Raw genomic sequence first — 15,536 nt, 5'->3', positions numbered from 1 at the left:
ATAGATATCAAGTCATCACCATATATGGTGCAAAGGAGGAGACTGGCTAGGCAGAGAATGTGGAGTGGGAAGGATGGGGCCTTAGCGCACACTAACACTTTACAGACAGGCAGAGTAAGAGGAGCCTGCAGAGGATGCTGAAAAATACAGAAAGGAAGGAGACAAGCAAAGGGATTGTGGTGCTGACATTGAGAGAAGTGAATGTTTCAGGGAGGGAGGAGGTTAAATAGTGCCAGTTGCTACAGTGAGGTGACAGGAAATTTGAGAAATACCCATGGGTTTTTAGCATCCAGATTAGTGGTGATCCTAGGGGAGCAATTTCAATGGAATGGTGTGATAGAGGCAGTGTGTCGCTCAGTGAGAGGTAAAGCTCAGGGAATTGTCATCCTGGGCATCGTGAGAGGGGGCTGTAAAAGAAAGGCTTAGTGGCTACAGGGAACTGGTAAGAAGTCAGTTGTAAGAAGGCTGAGGTTAGTTTCATTTTTAAGAGGGTTTACTCCAGGGACAGAGGTAAGGGGTTAAGTATGGGTGCAGGAAAATGTGGAGCTGGAAAGGGTTAGAGGAGCAGGCAGATAGCTGAAGAAGTTTATCATCATAGTTCATAGCTTTAATTATTTTTCATGAACTGGAATCAAGCTGTTGTGTTGGAGAAGGGATCAGACAGAAGGTTGAGGGCTGGGAGAGAATGGTGACTTGGAATCACTCTTGAGGAGAATTAAGAAGGTGACTGTATTACGAGTTGTGGGGCACCACTGAAATGAGATACTCAGAACTTGTAGCCCTAGAATGGTGTCGTCCCCGCCCCGCGCCCCGCCCCACTAGGCAGTTTTGGGAAAGGAGCAAAGGGCTTTGCCAAGGCAGAGGTTAAAGTGGTGCAGCCCAGAGAAGAGAGGGAATCCGGAAGGCTGAATTACTTAGAGGTAGTGAGGGATACCGGCGAGGATTGGAGGTCATGATGAATTGACGTATAGTTGGAAGTGGGGAGCAAAGGAGTGAGCCCCAGAAGGATAGGGCGCTGCTGTCAGGCAGGTATGCAGGGGTTTTCAGATTTTAGCCAGCACATTTTCTTTGCGGCTCTTTAGATTAAAAAGGGCACGCGCGCTTGGGTTTAAAAGTCAGATAGCCCTGACAGTGATTTGCCGAGCAGCCGCTAGCTCTTACTTAGCCATTACTCTTGGTAATTACTTCCAGATCTCAAAATAAGTGCTTATACTGCTGTTTCTTGATATATCAATGTAAGTAGTTTATCTGCTAACCTCCTTTTAGTTGATTTTGTTTCTAGAACCTCTTTTCTCTTAGTCTATTATGTTATGTTATTATTGGCTGTTATGTTAAATCAGTAGTATGACATTATTTATAATATTATACCCATGAATGTTCTTTGTTTTTGAGGCAGTAATGTAATGTGATTTTTTTTCTCTTAAAATTTAGTTTTTCCTACATTTTTGGCTCATTTCTTTATTTGTGTCATTTTGTTTGTTCGTATATTCTTTCTTTCACTTATTCATGGACATTGTAGGTAACTACCTGGTTATACCAGGTCTGGAAAGGAACCTGGGGGTATCACTATTCCATGTAGATAATTTTAACAATTTCTTTCTTTATTTTCCACCTAGTATTTTTTTTTTTAATTGAAGTATAGTTGATTTACAATATCGTGTTAGTTTCAAGTGCACAGCACAGTGATTCAGTTATTTATATATATATATGTATATATATATATTTTTCAGATTCTTTTCCCTTATAGGTTATTACAAAATATTGAGTAGTTCCCTGTGCTATATAGTAGGTCCTTGTTGGTTCTCTATAATAATTTCTTTCCTTATGTAGTTTCTTATACTTTCAATTTCTGGGAATTTTGAAGGTGCTACAGGGTGCTCTGGAAACACTTAGGATGTAAAGTCCCTTTTCTGTCTTCCAGACAGGGTTGGATTATTTTATTGTTTCCTTACCTCCTTTTTTCATCCTTGAGCATTGAAATTTCATTGTACTTTCCCTCTGTCATGGTATTGGGGATTCCAGACGATGGAGAGAAAGAACCACATGTAGCTGGAAATCAGGGCACATTTTCCAGTGGGGCCATGTATATGTGAGTGGCTGAAGTAGAAGTGGATTAAAAAGGTCACTTGAGTTAAGGAACATCAGTTGTTTTGAAGTTGAAATGTTGGAGAGAGATGTTAAAACCCTAAGTTGAGGACACGAATTAGAGTATTATGGAAGATTCTGAACCAGAGTCTTAGATGAATAGGATCCACAAGATAGATAATAGCATGGAAGATAGGAGATACCCTGGATTTCAAAAGAAGAAGCATTTGAGTGAAATACTCTTTACAGATATCTTTAGCTAACATCTTGACTGTCTTAAAAGCCTTGAAACATTAGATATGTAAATAAAATGTGTTTTGGTTATGTCATATTGCTTAGAAGATAGTAGTTATCTGGATGAAAATATATCTTGCTGTTTAAGGTTTCTTATATAATTTTTTTTATTAATTTAAGTAATTTTATTGTTTGATATACAAAGTTTTCTTCATTGTTTTTTAAAACTTTGCAACATCTTTTCATCTCCATAGCTTTTTTCTCTTTGAAATTTCTTCTATGAGAAATCTGTTTTCTTTTTTCTTTTTTTTTTTTTTTTTTTTTTGCGGTATGCGGGCCTCTCACTGTTGTGGCCTCTCCCGTTGCGGAGCACAGGCTCCGGACGCGCAGGCCTAGCGGCCATGGCTCACGGGCTTAGTTGCTCCGCGGCATGTGGGATCTTCCCGGACCAGGGCATGAACCCGTGTCTCCTGCATCGGCAGGCGGATTCTCAACCACTGCGCCACCAGGGAAGCCCCTTTTTTCTTTTTTAAAGTTTAAAAAAAATTAGTTATGTATACACACATTGTTTAAAAGTTCTAATTGTTTAAATTTTAGCAAAAAGTAGGAGTGCCCTGTATATATTTCCCCAATTTTTTTCTAGAGGTATACTCTTATTAGTTGATTGTTTTGGTGATTGCATCCATAGCTGCAAATAGCTTTGGTTATATTGCAACTTCAAGTTTTTTCAGTTTTAGACATTTTTCTATCAACTTCTAGCTATGGGAAGAGGAGGATTGCCTTTTTTTTCCTCCCTTTGTCTCCACCACAAACAGTACCTTTTCATAATCTTTTGTCCCAATAGTTAGATTGTAATTTCAGTTAGGTAAAAATCCAGTGCTTATATGTTGATGAACACAAATTTTATTTAGATGTGAGCCATGTAGTTTACCATTAAATATTTTCCTGTCTAGTGTTTTGTTTCCCACAAAGTCATTAATAAGTTGTCCACTTAGTTTTAAAATCATTGTCATTAATTCACTTTGAATCTGTCTTCTCAGAATACTCAGATGCATAGGGGTTTTTCATCAGTTTAATTTTCCAGAGCATCTGATATGTCCCAGTCTGAACTTGTTTCCTTCTGCACCTGATAAGAGAGTTCACTATCATTCTGGGGATTCCCTTTGCCTCTCTCTTGTGTTAGAGTTAGATCCCTCTTTGCTCTGTCCTGTGTCTTTCCTTTTCTTACTGTCCACTTCTTTATTTTGGTGGAGATCATCTGCCAATAGAGTTCCTGATAAAAAAGGGTACATGGAAAATGAAAACTTTAAGACCTTGCATGTCTGAAAATGTATTCATTTCATCTTCACACTTGTTTGGTAGTTTGGATGTAGAATTCTAGATTGGAAATTATTTTCCTTCAGCATTTTGAAGCTACTGCTTGATTGCTTTCCATTATAACTTGAAGTGAAAAACTGCTCTGATTTCTAAACCTTGTATAGGACCTTTTTTTTCTCTCTCCAGATAGATACTTGTAGATCTTCACTTTGTTCCTTAGCATTCTGCTGTGCTGTTTTTCTTTTCTAGTTGTTCTTTGTGCTTCTGTTCTGATCTCTAGATGATTTATCCAACTTTGCCTTCTGAACCTCTATTGAATTTTTTATTTCTGGTAACATACTTAATTTTCAAGAACTTCCCCTACCTCTGCTTTTGATACTCCTTTTTTATGCTACCATGTACTTGTTTCATGGTTGCATATCTTTTGGCTCTCTGAGGATACTAGTCAGAGGTTGTTGGGATTTTTTAAAGTTTTCTCCTTCTGCTTTCTTCCAAGTTGCCTTTCTCTTTGTTTTGGTTCCTATATTTTACATGCTAGAGACTCTAGGGGATCACTCATTTAGGAGGGGTATGCTCAGCCTGTTGGAAATCTAAGCTTTGTGAGTATAGGACTTTGTTGACTATGGCTTTTTCTTTGGAGGATAGCCCTATGTGTGTTTGTTCAGATCATTTCGGGTAATCCAGTTCCCAGAGAAGACTCCTGCCTAGAGAGTAAAGGCTGGCAGCCAAATTGAGGAAGAGGGTTGGTATTTATGTGTTAGCAGTAGGCTGCATGAATACCTTCACTTAAAATCCTACTGCTTTCATTCCTTTCAGTGGTGTGTAAAGAGTCCTGGCACTCTGCTTTATTCCCTTTAGAGTATAGGTTCACCAGTTTTCTCCCTGGATGATGAGGAGGCATTTGATAGACTTCTTTGGAGGGGGGGGATCTGGGGCTTTAACTGCTCCTCAGAGAGACTTTCTGCCAGTCTTCCTCCCTGCCCTCCTTCTAACTAAATTTCAGCGCTGACAGGTACAACTAGTTCTTTGGGGGATTCGTGGCTTTTCCTACTGATGACTTATTAAGTGTTTTAGCGGGAGTGCATGGTCTTATCCATCTGCTTTTCAGATTCTGTTTTACCAAATTTTGTTGCGGTTTCTTCCTGTTCTGGTCCCTCCATACTTTGGGGATTATGCCTTAAAAAAATTCTCTGTGTTGGTGCTTTTAATAGAGAAAGAGCAAGGTTAGATAGGTGTGTGTTCAGTTCACCGCGTTTTCCAAAAATAGACCTGTTTTTTTTGTATCGTATGAACTGTGTCACTTCCCAAGTTAATTTTAAGATTCTTCTGTAATTTTAGATATTTCTGTCATTTGAAGGATTTGCTCAGGTTTTTTTTGTTTTGTTTTGGTTAGATGAAAGTGTGGGCATTTGAGCTTGATTGAACACTGAAGATAAAATGTGTGAAAGAATATGGGGATATTTATTGTTGAGCTGCTAAATTTATCATAAATAGTAGAAAGAACTGTTTTTAGAAGGAATGGGTTTAGCACTTCATTTTTTTTTAAAAGGAAATTAAAATTTTTTTGACAAACCTCTTTGGGCTGCTGTGCTTTAGTTGGGTACATTCCCTATAAATTTTTCAGAAGAGAAAAAAGATATTTCTTCCTTGATAGCTACTTGCAGTAATACTAAGACCTGATCAAGGAGCAGTTAGGCAAGACTAATCCTTTTACTGAAAGTAAAAGAAAAGGCTTAAAGATACGAATAGGGACCCTAGGTTGAGCCTTTTAGTATTAAAGTATCGAATAAATCTCCAACACTTTATTGTTAATTTACTGTTAATTTTTTCTTTTCTCCTAAATTTATTTTAGAAATATTCATTGCTTGCTTCTTTACTGTATATTATTCTACTCGTTCTCACCTGGGGCTCTGCAGCACAGTAGTCATGAGCTTTTTCAAAAGATATTTTCAAGTCAGACTCCATTTCTTTCTAAATCAGAATTTCTGTGGGTAGATCCCAGGGTATGGGAATGCTTAAAGGTTTGTAAATATTTTCTTTTATATATTCCTGATTAAAAATTACTGTGAGAAGGGCATACAGGTACATGGCACAGGAATGAATGACCCTATCCCTGCCTTTTGCTTGCTCATGGTATAACAGACAAACTGTCTTAAAGGTAGAAAAATAATTACAGGCAGGTTAATCTCATGTGTATGTGTGTGTGTGTATATTATTGTTTTAGGTAAATACTGAAGAAATGGCTAACAAAGAACCACACAGAGAATTTGAAAGTTTTGTATCAACAAGTTGATAAGATAACATTTTCAGGATTCCAGTTCTGCTTGCTCCAGTTACCCATCAGCTAAGCCCTTCCCTGCCTGTGACCTGAGCTTGTCTATAAATGGCATAGGAAGGCAGCCAAGTTGAGCCGTATTATCCCATTTTTCCACAGAGTACAATACAGACCACCTCTGACAGATAAAACACTCCCTAGTCTGTAGGTTGGGTTCTTGAGACTCAGTATGAGCCACATTTTTATACCCACTGTATATCCCTGTTAGGGTTTCTTACACTCATCAGCATGTTTCGGAAAATTAGATTTTGACTGCCAGTTTCTTTTCTCTTACTGTGGTAGTAGAGGTCTGTGGAACCTTTGTTAGTGGTATTTTAGTTTATGTAAATTAAAATATTTTCTGTCATTATGCTTCATTACTCAGGTAACGTTAAATCTCTCCATTGTGTGCCCACCCTCTAAATAGCTTAAAACTAATTTTAAAAATTGTAAAAAATTGACACATGCCTGATAATTATCAGTCAAGTTATGGAATCAGTTAAATGAACAAAGGAATGTTGTTTCTCCCATTAGAACAACCTAATTCTAAAAATGAGAGGCCAAGAGAGGTTGTAGGCACCTCATTTTCTAGACAGTATTTAAATTGTATTCATTTTAATAAAGAACACCTATTTATTTTTGACAAATTAGAGCTAGAGTCTGACCTTTTATTTTAATCTAGGAAAAATCCCTTCTAGCATTTCCTTTCCAATTTTAACGACATAGCAACTTACACATATTTTTGAAAAATTTTGGTAAAATGAGATCTTTGTTTCAGAATACAAGTTTAATTCTGAGATCCAGCATTTGAAAACTTCTTTATGTTTTTCTTTTTTGTGGTTCCTCTCAGGAAATATACGGCCTGATTTAGGAGGACTATAGGTATGCATATAAAAATAAATGATGGGTAAAAAGGAAGCTTTCCCTAATATTGTTTCTCCTTGTATCAGATCTCTTTGTTATATATAAAAATTAAATTTAAAATTATTTATTATCTTTAATCTCATTCCATTTATGTAATAGTTTAAATTGTCAAACTTTCCATCTCAAGCCTACCCATCTAACCAGTCTGTTAAAAAAGTATTCTGAAAAGTATATTGTATAATACACATGTACCTAACCACCCCAAATAAACACATAACTAATATTTTAACATTTTTCATTTATTTTGTAAATGAAATTAACTACAGAAAGAATACCGTCCTCAGACCCTTTCCTTTCTCTACTTCCTTTTCATCCTTTCTTCCTTCTGAGGTAATCACAGTCATGAATTTAGTGTGTTTCCAGTCTATGTTTTTAAATGTACATGTATCCATAAAAGAATTATTTAAAAAAATTTGCATATATGGAAGCATTCAACTTTCAAAAAACGAGTGTCACTATTTGGAAATTGTTTATTTTGACTATGAGTATATCATCCTGTGAATAATACAGTTCATTCTTGTTATTCACAGTAGATGTTATATAAAGTTTCTGTAAACACTGAATTAGTGAATGCTGAGCCACTGCTCCTAAGGGAAATGCGGAGTTAGGTTCCTGTGAGGCTCAGGCTACAACATTTTTGTCACTGAAACATGTAACCTTGTTTTTTGTGTGTTTCTGTTTAAAGACACATTTTAAAGTAGATATTATCGATTTATTAACATTGAGCTCAGAGTCAACAGCACTATAATTCGTGCCTAAATGAAACTTATCTAACACTGTATTTTCTCCATAAGGCACATCACAGCCTTCTTGTGCTTTAGGAGCAGCAGACAGTACTTCACACTATCCTTGGGGGTCATTTTAAACAGCAAAATCACCGACAAAAATGGAAAAACTGTGGCACTAAGAGATCATGAAAAGGACACTTATTTGTAGTATAAAAGCTGAAACAAGAAGGCAGAGCGTTGCCTTGTTCCACCTGAACTGTGAATGTGAATATGAGTCAGCTCCAGTTTTCGCAGCTCTGCACATGTTCATGTCCATGTGAAAGCACCGCAGATACTGATTTCAGGGTTACAAATAACTTTAGCGAGTAGGCAAATTTGCAGATAACCAAATCCGTGAATAATGAGGATTGACGGCAAAGCATTTTATTTATTTCATACCCTGCTGGTGGACTTCTGGGTTGTTTTTACTCTTAGAAGCAAAGCTGCTATAATTTTATGCCTTTATGTAATAGCTCATATGTGGGAGTTTCTTTGGGGTTTGTTATAAGAAGTGGAGTTAGTAGTGAGTACATTTTAAATTTTATTAGATGTTGCCAAATTGTTCTCCAGAGTTTATATCAATGTATATTCTCATCAGCATTGTAACGTGTTGCACAGATTTTTGCCAGCTCATAGTATATGTTTGGCTTTACATTTTTGCTATTCTGGTGGTTATGAAATGGTATATATGATCATTATTTTAATTTTATTTCTTCTGAAATCTCTGATTTCAGTGTCTTTAATTTAAATCAGAGACCAGAATTTATGGTTTTTAGAAGTCCTTTTATTTTATTTTATTTTATTTATTTTTTGGCTGTTACGCGGGCCTCTCACCGCTGCGGCCTCTGCCGCCGCGGAGCACAGGTTCCGGACGCGCAGGCCCAGTGGCCACGGCTCACGGGCCCAGCCGCTCTGCGGCATATGGGATCCTCCCGCACCAGGCCACGAACCCGTGCCCCCTGCATCGGCAGGTGGACTCCCAACCACTGGACCACCAGGGAAGCCCAGAAGTCCTTTTATTTTTGAACTGAAAACTTCCTTAATTTTTTATTGTGATATTTAAGTCAGTAGTGGTCTAATCTCTGTCATATGTCCAATTTACTTTTCAGTTTGCTAATCCAGACTTTACTCAGCCTATCTCAGAAGTTGTAGATGAAGTAATTCAGAATTGTCCTATTGATGTCAGACGTCCTCTCTACAAGGTCAGTATTGACAGCAAAATTGTTATTCTAGGTCATACTTTTAAAAAACTTCTTTGTTTTCTCTCTGTTGATGAACGTAAATTTAAAAACACCTCTCTTCAAAGGGGTATAATATGATTTTAGTACCGTTTCTTGTATCTTTAAACTTTTTCTTCTTTCTCTTACATAAAAGTTGTATTTATTTATTTTGTCCACTAATACAGAATATTGTCCTCTCTGGAGGTTCAACCATGTTCAGGGACTTCGGACGTCGCTTGCAAAGAGATTTGAAAAGAACTGTAGATGCCAGGCTGAAATTAAGTGAGGAATTGAGTGGTGGTAGATTGAAGGTTGGTTTTCTCAGTTATTGGTGGGAGGTTGACGGTGCCTTGATTATTATATTGGGAATGCAAAATGTCTGCCAACTTTCTTTTATTTAGAAAGGTAAGAGGAACCTGAGGTATTCTAATGGAAAGTGGTTAATTTTATAGAGATTCATATTCATGATATTCTCGGTCATTCCATTCCTCTAGGATATTATCTACATTTCTAGAAAATATTCTTGGTTATAGCCATGAGAGAGATTTTTTTGATATCTGTCTCAAACAGATAATTTATATATAATAGATTCCTTGCATATTCCAGCGATATTCTTTATGGGTCCACAAAATTTTAAATACCTTTTACAGCAGGACAGCAAAGCAGAGTTGAGAGAGAGAGGCTGTTGTGTGGTCAAGACTGCTTTCACAGACTCTAGCCTCTAGCCTCTCCCATAGCAGCCTCATAGTGTGAAATCAAATTGGGGGTACAGCAAAACAACCTTTCTATTACGTGTCCTGTAATTCTGGGCTTGCTAGCAAAAGGTCAGAATTAGCCTTAAATTCTCAGATGACTGCTTTATGTATTTATAAGACATTTTCAGTAAATTTTGTTTCATTTTTGTTAAATGTGGGATATTGAAGCAAAACATTGATTCAGAGGATATGTTGCTAAGTAAAACACATTTTATTCAACTTGGAAAACTACTAAGAATGAGGGCTCCATCTGAGACTACCGCAGTGACTCAAAATTACTTAAAAGTAAACTACAACACTCTTGTATTGCTGTTTGTTGAGAAATTGCATGACAGCTGACTGTTTTCAACCCCTAAATTTTGATTATCTTAAACTTACCCCTTGGAGTACAGTAAAAAGTAGTTGTTTAGTTTGTAATGACTCATTACAGATACATGAAATGAAAAAAGAAATGCTGTTTTTGAAAACAATATTTCAGTAAAGTAAAAATGTTTAAAATATTTTTAAGCTTCTTGTATATTTCTAAATAAGAAATGAGAGATTTTTTCCCTCAGTGATGTTAGCACTGTGCTGACATATCTAATTATACAGGAAAAACCTGTATACTAGAGGACTCCGCCTCCTTCCCTTTTATTGTACTCAGTCATTTTTATAGATCTTCATAACATCTTTATGTATTTGTATTTAAATCTGGCTTTATTTCTTGTCAATCCAATTTTAAATGGCAGCCAAACAGCTTTTTTTTAAACAAAAAAAGCCAGATCTTTTTATGACATGTAAGTTTAAAAATTTTTTATTTTGACATAATTTCATGCTTTAAAAAACTTGGCAAAATCTAGTAGAAGATTCCTATACATTGTTCTCCTAGATTCCCCAAATTTTAGCATTTTATACTAGTTTTATTATTCTGTTTTTATAAATATATGTCTATATGCAAATACACACATATACCTTTTTCTGAAGTATTTGAGAATGAGTTGCAAATATGTTGGCCCATTACCCCTAAATATTCTAATGTATATTTCCTAAAAATAGACCATTATAGTTATCAACAAAATTAACCTTGATACACAATATTTTATCTAGTTATAATCTGATTCAAATTTCTCCCGTTATTCTTTATAGCAAAAGGAAAAAAATACATTTATTTTTTTTTTCCTGGTCTAGGATTCAATCCAGGATCACATGTTTGAATTAGGTATCATTTCCCTTTAATCTGGAAAAAGTACTCGTGTTTTTTATCTTTTATAACCTTAATTTTTTTGAAGAGTACAGACAACTTATTTTGCAAAATTTTTCTCAGTTTGGGGTTGTCTGATGTTTCGTTATGATTAGGTTCAGATTTTGCATTTTTGGCAGTAATACCGCAGAAGTGATGTTGTATTCTTTTTAGTGCATTGTATCACTAGACACATGATATGATTTGTCCCATATGCTAACTTTGATCACCTGGTTAAGTGTCTGTCAGGTTCCTCTATTATAAAGTTATTTTTTCCTTTATATTTAATAAGAATCTTATGGGGAGATACTTTCAGACTATGTAACTATCCTGATTTTCATCAAACTCTCACCCACTGGTTTTAATATCCATTTTTCTTTCCTAAAATAGTTATTACTGTGGTAGGGGCCAAATGGTATTTTGCAAATTCTGTCATTTCTTCTATGTTTTATAGTCTCATTTTACTGTAAGGAAGAGTATTTCCTTCCACCTCGTTCATTCATTCATTAATATCTATGAACTCCTGATTTCTCAGTTATTCTATAGGCTGTATCATTAATATCATTGTGATATAATATCAACATATCATTATACTATTATTAATTTTGATGGTCAAATTTTCTCAGATTTGGCCAGTAGGAATCATTCAAAGGTGGTTTTTATTCCTTTTGTTGTGGCCCCAGTATTCTTTAGGTACTTCCTTACTTTCTGGAACAGCAAGATATTGCAGGTTCATCTTGTACTTTCTCTTCTCCAGTCTTGTAATCAGCCATTTTGTTTCAATGCACCCTTGTTCCTTTTAGTGGAGAATGCTATTAAGAAACAAAGTTTTATGCTATACATAAAACAGATAAGCAAAAAGGATTTACTGTATAGCATGGGGAACTATATTCAGTATCTTATAATAACCTCTAATGGAAAATAATCTGAAAAAATATATATATATGAATCACTTTGCTGTACACCTGAAACTAACACAATATTGTAAATCAACTATACTTCAATTAAAAAAAAAAAGAAACCAAGATTTGGACACTAGGTATATTCATTGCTACTGAGGGGGTCATTGCTTCTAGGCCTTGTTGGCAGTCAGAGCTAGGATGTGTGTGAGTATCCATCTATATCTAGTTGGCTCTATTTATATAAATTAAAAACTATGGATTCATACTGATAATGCAAGTTCCAGAACACCATAAGGTTCATTCTACCTTCTACCTTCCCATATTTGCAATGTTCTTCCCTGACAGTAAGAAACCTGGCTTATATTTTCTATAATACATTTGTTTGTGCTCAATCCTGGAATACATATATAGTAGTTTCAGAATTATAAATCCATACCACTGTGAGTAGACCCACTAACTGGAGTTCAGTGTTTACTTAGTTTTTATCTTAAGCCTGAGGGCATAGCCATAATATTGTGTTCACAGGTTACCTGGGTTAGTTCCTTTCCCTCACTTCAGTGTGGTTATATTTTTTAAAAAATAATAAAATTAGCTTAATTTGTTTTTGTTGTATTGTTTTGCAGTGTGTACCCCTTCCCCCGCATCTTTTAAAGTTTTATTTATTTATTTTTGAGTATGTACATCTAAGGTTAGATGATACAGAAATTGTTGTTTGAATTTACCATTGAACTGATCTTACTGTGTCTTTTATAGCCCAAACCTATTGATGTACAAGTCATTACACACCACATGCAGCGATACGCAGTTTGGTTTGGAGGATCCATGCTGGCTTCCACTGTAAGTGAGATGAAGCTTACTTTAAAATTTGTGGGTTTTTTTAAGATAAAAGAATTTATTAGTACTTATACAATTTAAAAGAACAAGAGGAATTTCTTAAATTTTTATATAATATTGTACAGGGAAGTTATTGAATAGAAATGTACACAGTATTTTAAAAAGTGGAATTCATTTGGATTTTGTTTTGTTTGTTTTTTGTTTGTTTGTTTTTTTAGAGTGAGCCTTTAAAGTTTTAAAATTTATCTGTAGGGAAAAATCTTTTAACCCTGTGGTAATACAGATATCAGAAGGTCATTGTTTTTTCTGTGCAAATATTTAAAAGCATTAAGAGTTATGTTTCATCACATAGGAAGTATGATGTTCTAAACTGAATAAAGGGAATTACTAAGATCCCTCTCCCCAGACAAAACATCTTAAAAGCCCTTTAAAAGATATTTTAACATTGTTAGCCTACTAAATAATGGTGCTTTATCCTGTAGTGCACAGAGTATTAAATAAAATGTAAGAACTTTTATCTGAATTATTGAAAACTATACAACCTTGGATTGAAAACCATTTAAAAATAAGAGCTGAAAGTTATTTGCTTCCTTAATTTGAATTGTCTTCAATTGTGATGTATAACCTAGTTGAGTGTGTAACTTTGCCCTTTGAGAACCCTCCTGCACTGCTGGTGGGAATGTAAATTGATACAGCCACTCTGGAGAACAGTATGGAGGTTCCTTAAAAAACTAAAAATAGAACTACCACACGACCCAGCAATCCCACTACTGGGCATATACCCTGAGAAAACCATAATTCAAAAAGAGTCATGTACCACAGTGTTCATGGCAGCACTATTTACAATAGCCAGGACATGGAAGCAACCTGAGTGTCCATCGACAGATGAATGGATAAAAGAAGATGTGGCACATATATACCATGGAATATTACTCAGCCATAAAAAGGAACGAAACTGAGTTATTTGTAATGAGGTGGATGGACGTAGAGTCTGTCATACAGAGTGAAATAAATCAGAAAAGAGAAAAACAAATACCAGATGCTAACGCACTTATATGGAATCTAAAAAAAAAATGGTACTGATGAACCTAGTGGCAAAGCAGGAATAAAGATGCAGAAGTAGAGAACAGACTTGAGGACACAGGGGGAAGGGTAAGCTGGGATGAACTGAGAGAGTGGCACTCACATATACACACTACCAAATGTAAAATGGATGGCTAGTGGGAAGCAGCTGCGTAGCACAGAGAGCAGTTCAACATGTTGTGATGACCTAGAGGGGTGGGAAAGGGAGTATGGGAGGGAGATGCAAGAGGGAGAGGATATGGGGATATATGTATACGTATAGCTGATTCACTTTGTTATATAGCAGAAACTTAACACCATTGTAAAGCATTTATACTCCAATAAAGATATAAAAAAGAAAAAAAAACCTTTGCCTTTTGAGAAATGAGATAAGAGAGCATGGAACAAACAGTCTGTCCATACCAGACCATGAGTGAGGAAAACAAGTTAATCTAGAAGTTTTTGTAGCATGACTAGGAGTAGTTTATCTGTAATTTAGATTAATGCTGCTGCTTTTCTTGATTCACTGTACAATGTGGGAAAGCCTCAACAGAATGGTCTGAGCATTTGAGATTCAACCTTCCATTCCTCAGAATTTCAAAATCCCAGGAGAAACAGGTGTTGAGGAGGGGGATGGAGGGACTCGAGTTAAATGCTCCTTTTCAGTTTTGGTTATAGACTTAAAGCTGATTTTGAGTCATGGTTGCTAGAATTTCTAAGCTTTGTTCAAGTACCATGAATGAACTAATAATAAACATTTTAGATTTAACAAGTCTATTTTAAAGCATGTGGGAAAGCGGTAAATTTTTGACCTTTACAAAAATATATGCTTTTATTTGCAGCCTGAGTTCTACCAAGTATGCCACACCAAAAAGGATTATGAAGAAATTGGACCTAGCATTTGTCGTCACAATCCAGTGTTTGGAGTCATGTCGTAAAATTGGCTTCATAGTTTATTGGGGTTAGGGAGGTGGGGAAGAAATAATCTTTCTGATTACCTGTTTTGTCTGGAGGATGGCTGGTTTTGAGGTTGTAAACCTGACTTGAAATAATAAGACCAAACATAATTATACAGGAATATTTTAATAAGTATATCAACATGCGAATGTAGAGGAGAGCCAAAACGATTAAGTGTTTTTCTTTAGATTGAATATTTGAATCTTACGTGTAACAAAAAGAAGTGGGTTTTAGTTCTTTCTGTGCCCTGCTATTTTGTATATTATTGAATTATCCAAGATTTGATGGGATTTATCGGTATGTAGATAGCTCTATAATGCTTGAATTGTACACTCTGAAGTGTGCAATGCAAGAGCTTGTTTATATTTCATACTTTTTATACTTTGAGGAAAAAAAAGTCAAAGAAAAACTAGTATTTGAGGGAAAAAAAGTGACCAAGTAAAGGATAAATACAAAAAATAGCCTGTGAGACTTGGCATACACACACACTCATGGGATTCCAGTTATTAGGAAGTGCTTCCATACCCTGTGCCCCCCAATGGTTTTCTTTGCAAGTGCTTTTGGAACTAAGAAGCTAGTATCTTGGATTAACTGATGCCTGCTAGTGCTTTCTGATTACTCGCATTCTGTTTTCTCGCTTTAAAGGAAAAGTAAAGACAAGACTGTTGGACCAGTATTGCAGTTCTGCAGTGTCATTTCTTATTAAAAAATGAATAATTTGATTACCCAAATTGGTATATTTAAAGCCTAACACCATTCTAATAAAGGCACAGATTTCTTTTTAATACTTGTTTCAAGCTCTTTAATCTCTTTATAAGTTAACTAATAAATCTATTTTCTTCAAACCTCTGCAGTAGTTCTTTAAAAATCACAACAGTTGGTTAGCAAGCTGACTTTTTTATGTGCTCTAAACAAATAATTGTGAACTTTTAATATGTTGAGTGCT

General features: G+C 35.6%; 1 protein-coding gene across 1 annotated transcript in view; it reads left to right on the top strand.

Annotated features, from left to right (window-relative positions):
• Positions 1-15,266, top strand: part of ACTR3 (actin related protein 3) — a 59,039-nt gene extending 43,773 nt beyond the window's left edge. The window contains exons 9-12 of the mRNA XM_059052222.2: positions 8,751-8,843; positions 9,047-9,172; positions 12,491-12,574; positions 14,476-15,266. Of these exons, the coding sequence (XP_058908205.1) occupies positions 8,751-8,843; positions 9,047-9,172; positions 12,491-12,574; positions 14,476-14,571 (399 nt within the window). The 3' untranslated portion in view covers positions 14,572-15,266. The remainder of the gene's footprint in view (positions 1-8,750; positions 8,844-9,046; positions 9,173-12,490; positions 12,575-14,475) is intronic.
• The last annotated feature ends 270 nt before the right edge of the window (positions 15,267-15,536 follow it).

The sequence above is a fragment of the Kogia breviceps genome, chromosome 2 (assembly GCF_026419965.1).
Source record: "Kogia breviceps isolate mKogBre1 chromosome 2, mKogBre1 haplotype 1, whole genome shotgun sequence".
NCBI lineage: Eukaryota > Metazoa > Chordata > Mammalia > Artiodactyla > Physeteridae > Kogia > Kogia breviceps.
Note: the sequence above shows the minus strand (reverse complement) of the source record. Positions and strands in the feature narration are given on the sequence as shown.